The following is a 7500-nucleotide window of genomic DNA, read 5'->3' as shown; positions in this document are numbered from 1 at the left end:
CAGTATACTGTCACACACCATACACCAAACTGTCACACACAGTATACTGTCACACACCATACACCATACTGTCACACACACCATACTGTCATACACCAAACTGTCACACACCATACTGTCACACACCAAACTGTCACACACCATACTATCACACACCATACTGTCACACACACCATACTGTCACACACACCATACTGTCAATCACCATACTGTCACACACCATGCTGTCATACATCAAACTGTCACACACACCAAACTGTCACACACACCAAACTGTCACACACCATACTGTCACACACCATACTATCACACACCATACTGTCACACACACCAAACTGTCACACACCATACTATCACACACCATACTGTCACACACCATACTATCACTATCACACACCATACTGTCACACACACCATACTGTCACACACACCATACTGTCACACACACCATACTGTCATACACCATACTGTCACACACACCATACTGTCAATCACCATACTGTCACACACCATACTGTCACACAACATACTGTCACACACCATACACCAAACTGTCACACACCATACTGTCACACACACCATACTGTCATAAACCATACTGCCACACACCATACTGTCACACACCATACTGTCACACACCATACTGTAACACACCATACTGTCACACACCATACTGTCACACACAGTATACTGTCACACACCATACACCAAACTGTCACACACAGTATACTGTCACACACCATACACCATACTGTCACACACACCATACTGTCATACACCAAACTGTCACACACCATACTGTCACACACCAAACTGTCACACACCATACTATCACACACCATACTGTCACACACACCATACTGTCACACACACCATACTGTCAATCACCATACTGTCACACACCATGCTGTCATACACCAAACTGTCACACACACCAAACTGTCACACACACCAAACTGTCACACACCATACTGTCACACACCATACTATCACACACCATACTGTCACACACACCAAACTGTCACACACCATACTATCACACACCATACTGTCACACACCATACTATCACACACCATACTGTCACACACACCATACTGTCACACACACCATACTGTCACACACACCATACTGTCATACACCATACTGTCACACACACCATACTGTCAATCACCATACTGTCACACACCATACTGTCACACAACATACTGTCACACACCATACACCAAACTGTCACACACCATACTGTCACACACACCATACTGTCATAAACCATACTGCCACACACCATACTGTCACACACCATACACCATACTGTCACACACCATAATGTTATGCACCATACTGTCACACACCATACTGTCACACACCATACTGTCACACACCATACATCATACTGTCACACACCATGCTGTCACACACCATGCTGTCACACACCATACTGTCACACACCATACTGTCACACACACCATGCTGTCACACACCATACTGTCACACACCATACACCATACTGTAACACACCATACTGCCACACACCATACTAGCACACACACCATACTGTCACACACCATACACCATACTGTCACACACCATACTGTCACACACCATACTGTCATACACCAAACTGTCACACACCATACACCATACTGTCACACACCATACTGTCATACACCAAACTGTCACACACCATACACCATACTGTCACACACACCATACTGTCACACACCATACTGTCATACACCATACTATCACACACCATACTGTCACACACACCATACTGTCAAATACCATACTGTCATACACCAAACTGTCACACACCATACTGTCACACATACCATACTGTCACACACCATACTATCACACACCATACTGTCACACACAACATACTGTCATACACCATACTGTCATATACCATGCTGTCACACACCATACTGTCACACACCATACTGTCACACACCATACTGTCACACACACTATACTGTCACACACCATACTATCACACACCATACTGTCACACACACCATACTGTCTCACACACCATACTGTCATACACACCATACTGTCACACACACCATACTGTCACACACACTATACTGTCACACACCATACTATCACACACCATACTGTCACACACACCATACTGTCTCACACACCATACTGTCATACACACCATACTGTCACACACCATACTGTCAATCACTATACTGTCTCACACACCATACTGTCATACACCATACTGTCATACACCATACTGTCACACACACCATACTGTCTCACACACCATACTGTCATACACACCATACTGTCACACACCATACTGTCAATCACTATACTGTCTCACACACCATACTGTCATACACCATACTGTCATACACCATGCTGTCACACACCATGCTGTCACACACCATACACCATACTGTCATACACCATACTGTCACACACCATACTATCACACACCATACTGTCATACACCATGCTGGCATACACCATACTGTCATATACCATACTGTCATACACCATACTGTCACACACCATACTGTCACACACCATACTGTCACACACACTATACTGTCACACACCATACTATCACACACCATACTGTCACACACACCATACTGTCTCACACACCATACTGTCATACACACCATACTGTCACACACCATACTGTCAATCACTATACTGTCTCACACACCATACTGTCAATCACCATACTGTCACACACCATACTGTCAATCACCATACTGTCACACACCATACTGTCAATCACCATACTGTCACACACCATACTGTCACACACCATACTGTCAATCACCATACTGTCACACACCATACTGTCACACACCATACTATCACACACACCATACTGTCATACACCATACTGTCACACACCATACTGTCACACACCATACTGTCATACACAACATACTGTCATACACCATACTGTCACACATACACCATACTGTCATACACCACACTGTCACACACACCATACTGTCACACACACCATACTGTCTCACACACCATACTGTCATACACACCATACTGTCACACACACCATACTGTCACACACACTATACTGTCACACACCATACTATCACACACCATACTGTCACACACACCATACTGTCATACACCATACTGTCACACACCATACTGTCACACACCATACTGTCATACACAACATACTGTCATACACCATACTGTCACACACACTATACTGTCACACACCATACTATCACACACCATACTGTCACACACACCATACTGTCTCACACACCATACTGTCATACACACCATACTGTCACACACACCATACTGTCACACACACTATACTGTCACACACCATACTATCACACACCATACTGTCACACACACCATACTGTCTCACACACCATACTGTCATACACACCATACTGTCACACACCATACTGTCAATCACTATACTGTCTCACACACCATACTGTCATACACCATACTGTCATACACCATACTGTCACACACACCATACTGTCTCACACACCATACTGTCATACACACCATACTGTCACACACCATACTGTCAATCACTATACTGTCTCACACACCATACTGTCATACACCATACTGTCATACACCATGCTGTCACACACCATGCTGTCACACACCATACACCATACTGTCATACACCATACTGTCACACACCATACTATCACACACCATACTGTCATACACCATGCTGTCATACACCATACTGTCATATACCATACTGTCATACACCATACTGTCACACACCATACTGTCACACACCATACTGTCACACACACTATACTGTCACACACCATACTATCACACACCATACTGTCACACACACCATACTGTCTCACACACCATACTGTCATACACACCATACTGTCACACACCATACTGTCAATCACTATACTGTCTCACACACCATACTGTCAATCACCATACTGTCACACACCATACTGTCAATCACCATACTGTCACACACCATACTGTCAATCACCATACTGTCACACACCATACTGTCACACACCATACTGTCAATCACCATACTGTCACACACCATACTGTCACACACCATACTATCACACACACCATACTGTCATACACCATACTGTCACACACCATACTGTCACACACCATACTGTCATACACAACATACTGTCATACACCATACTGTCACACATACACCATACTGTCATACACCACACTGTCACACACACCATACTGTCACACACACCATACTGTCACACACCATACTGTCATACACACCATACTGTCACACACACCATACTGTCAATCACCATACTGTCACACCCCATACTGTCATACACCATACTGTCACACACCATACTGTCACACACCAAACTGTCAATCACCATACTGTCACACCCCATACTGTCATACACCATACTGTCACACACCATACTGTCACACACCAAACTGTCAATCACCATACTGTCACACACCATACTGTCACACACCATACTGTCATACACACCATACTGTCACACACACCATACTGTCAATCACCATACTGTCACACCCCATACTGTCATACACCATACTGTCACACACCATACTGTCACACACCAAACTGTCAATCACCATACTGTCACACCCCATACTGTCATACACCATACTGTCACACACCATACTGTCACACACCAAACTGTCAATCACCATACTGTCACACACCATACTGTCACACACCATACTGTCACACACCATACTGTCACACACCATACTGTCACACACACCATACTGTCACACCCCATACTGTCACACACCATACTGTCACATACCATACTGTCACAAACCATACTGTCACACACCATACTTTCATACACACCATACTGTCACACACCATACTTTCATACACACCATACTACCACACATTTACTACACACTGAATTTACTACATGTACTACATACTGCAGTTACTGCATTTTCTACGTACTGCATTTACTATGTACTACATTTTCTACATACTGCATTTAATATGTACTACATTTTCTACATACTGCATTACCACATTTATTACATACTACATTTACTACATACTGCATTTACTACATACTGTATTTACTACATACTGCATTTACTACATACTGCATTTACTACATACTGTATTTACTAAATACTGCATTTACTACATACTGTATTTACTACATACTACATTTACTACATACTGTATTTACTACATACTGCATTTACTACATACTGTATTTACTACATACTACATTTACTACATACTGCATTTACTACATACTGTATTTACTACATACTGTATTTACTACATACTGCATTTCCTACATTTACTACATACTGCATTTCCTACATACTGTATTTAATACATTTACTACATACTTAATTTACTACATTTCCTACATACTGTATTTACTACATTTACTAAATACTTCATTTAGTACATACTGCATTTACTATATTTACTACATACTGCACTTCTACATTTACTACTTTTACTGCATTTATTGCATTTACTACATTTACTACATACTACATTCACTACATTTACTGCATTTAATACATACTACATTTACTACGGACTACATTTACTACAGACTATATTTACTGCATTTACTACATTTACTACAAACTACATTTACTACATTTACTACATTTACTACATACTACATTTACTACATTTACTGCATACTACATTTACTATATTTACTACATTTACTACATTTACTACATACTACATTTACTACATACTACATTTACTACATACTACATTTACTAAATACTACATTTACTACATTTACTACATTTACTACATACTACATTTACTACATTTACTACATACTACATTTACTACATACTACATTTACTACATTTACTACATACTACATTTACTACATTTACTGCATTCACTACATACTACATTTACTACATTTATTGAATTTACTACATACTACATTTACTACATACTGCACTTCTACATTTACTACATACTGCATTTACTACATTTACTGCATTTACTACATTTACTGCATTTACTACATACTACATTTACTACATTTACTGCATTTACTACATTTACCACACACTACATACTGCATGTACTACATACTACATTTACTACATAATGCATTTCTAGATTTCAACATACTGCATTTCTGCATACTGCATTTCTACATACTGCATTTCTACATTTTACATATCTATACATTTATATTTCTACATTAAGTGGAGCTGACCCTGACCATTGCATTTTTTATTTTGTGTGTGTGTGTGTGTGTGTGTGTGTGTGTGTGTGTGTGTGTGTGTGTGTGTGTGTGTGTGTGTGTGTGTGTGTGTGTGTGTGTGTGTGTGTGTGTGTGTGTGTGTGTAGATGACATTTACAGATGCCATGCGGAGTAAGGCCAGGCTGTCCATCACTGGGTCCTCTGGGGAGAACGGGCGTGTTCTGACCCCTGACTTCTCTCACCCTCCTGACTTTCCCCGCGTCCCCTATCTCCGACCAGGACTACCCATGAGCCTCAGCATGACTGACCTCTCCTGACCACTCCCTCACAGTGCCTTACAGCCAATCAGATCACAGAGAGCCGCCGGCCAACTCCACATCAACCCATCACGTTTTTCAGAGGACTGGACTTCCTTCCCGCCCTCTTCTCTGATTGGGCAGACAGCTCTGGGCTGGTGATGTCATCACTCTTCCCCTCTAATCTCTCCCGGGAAGGGAAAACAACCAACCACGGCACACCTATCCGTTTCCATAGTGACCAGCTCTGATTCAAGCACACGAGACTTCAGCTGCATCAGACGGGATTTTATAAATCAAGTTGATCAACTTCACGGGGGAAGAAATTATATTTTTAAAGTATTTTCAAAAGCTTCCATTTAGTAGAGTGAGTCAATATGATCGCCTGTATACTCCGACTTCACTACCGCTCTGTACATAGGACTAGTTATAACAATAATGTTATATTAATTATATGAATAATAACGATAATAATAATGATAATAATGCTTGCTCTGAACCCTAACCCCTGTTTTCACTAGAGACCTAGTTTGACCTCTGAACCCTAACCCCTGTTTTCACTAGAGACCTAGTTTGACCTCTGAACCCTAACCCCTGTTTTCACTAGAGACCTAGTTTGACCTCTGAACCCTAACCCCTGTTTTCACTAAAAACCTAGTTTGACCTCTGAACCCTAACCCCTGTTTTCACTAGAGACCTAGTTTGACCTCTGAACCCTAACCCCTGTTTTCACTAGAGACCTAGTTTGACCTCTGAACCCTAACCCCTGTTTTCACTAGAGACCTAGTTTGACCTCTGAACCCTAACCCCTGTTTTCACTAGAGACCTAGTTTGACCTCTGAACCCTAACCCCCGTTTTCACTAGAGACCTAGTTTGACCCTAAAACACCAGATGGCACTGAGGCCAGAAACTAAAAAGAGACATATATGGCCCATGAACAACAGACATACTGTATATGGCCCATGAACAACAGACATTCTGTATATGGCC

At 41.5% G+C, this 7500-nt stretch overlaps 1 protein-coding gene across 6 annotated transcripts in view; it reads left to right on the top strand.

The window, feature by feature from the left end:
* Window positions 1-7500, top strand: part of LOC139579448 (glutamate receptor 2-like) — an 88127-nt gene that overhangs the window by 75048 nt on the left and 5579 nt on the right. For 4 of the 6 annotated variants that reach the window (XR_011675748.1, XM_071408125.1, XM_071408129.1 and 1 more), the window contains exon 16: window positions 6360-7500. This exon is cut by the window's right edge. Coding sequence is in view for 3 of the 6 variants with exons in the window: in XM_071408125.1 (XP_071264226.1) it covers window positions 6360-6530 (171 nt within the window). In the remaining 3 variants the exon portion in view is untranslated. The remainder of the gene's footprint in view (window positions 1-6359) is intronic. The other 2 variants (XM_071408128.1, XM_071408126.1) reach the window with 1 other exon arrangement.

This window comes from Salvelinus alpinus, chromosome 6 (genome assembly GCF_045679555.1).
Source record: "Salvelinus alpinus chromosome 6, SLU_Salpinus.1, whole genome shotgun sequence".
NCBI classification, from domain to species: domain Eukaryota; kingdom Metazoa; phylum Chordata; class Actinopteri; order Salmoniformes; family Salmonidae; genus Salvelinus; species Salvelinus alpinus.
Note: the sequence above shows the minus strand (reverse complement) of the source record. Positions and strands in the feature narration are given on the sequence as shown.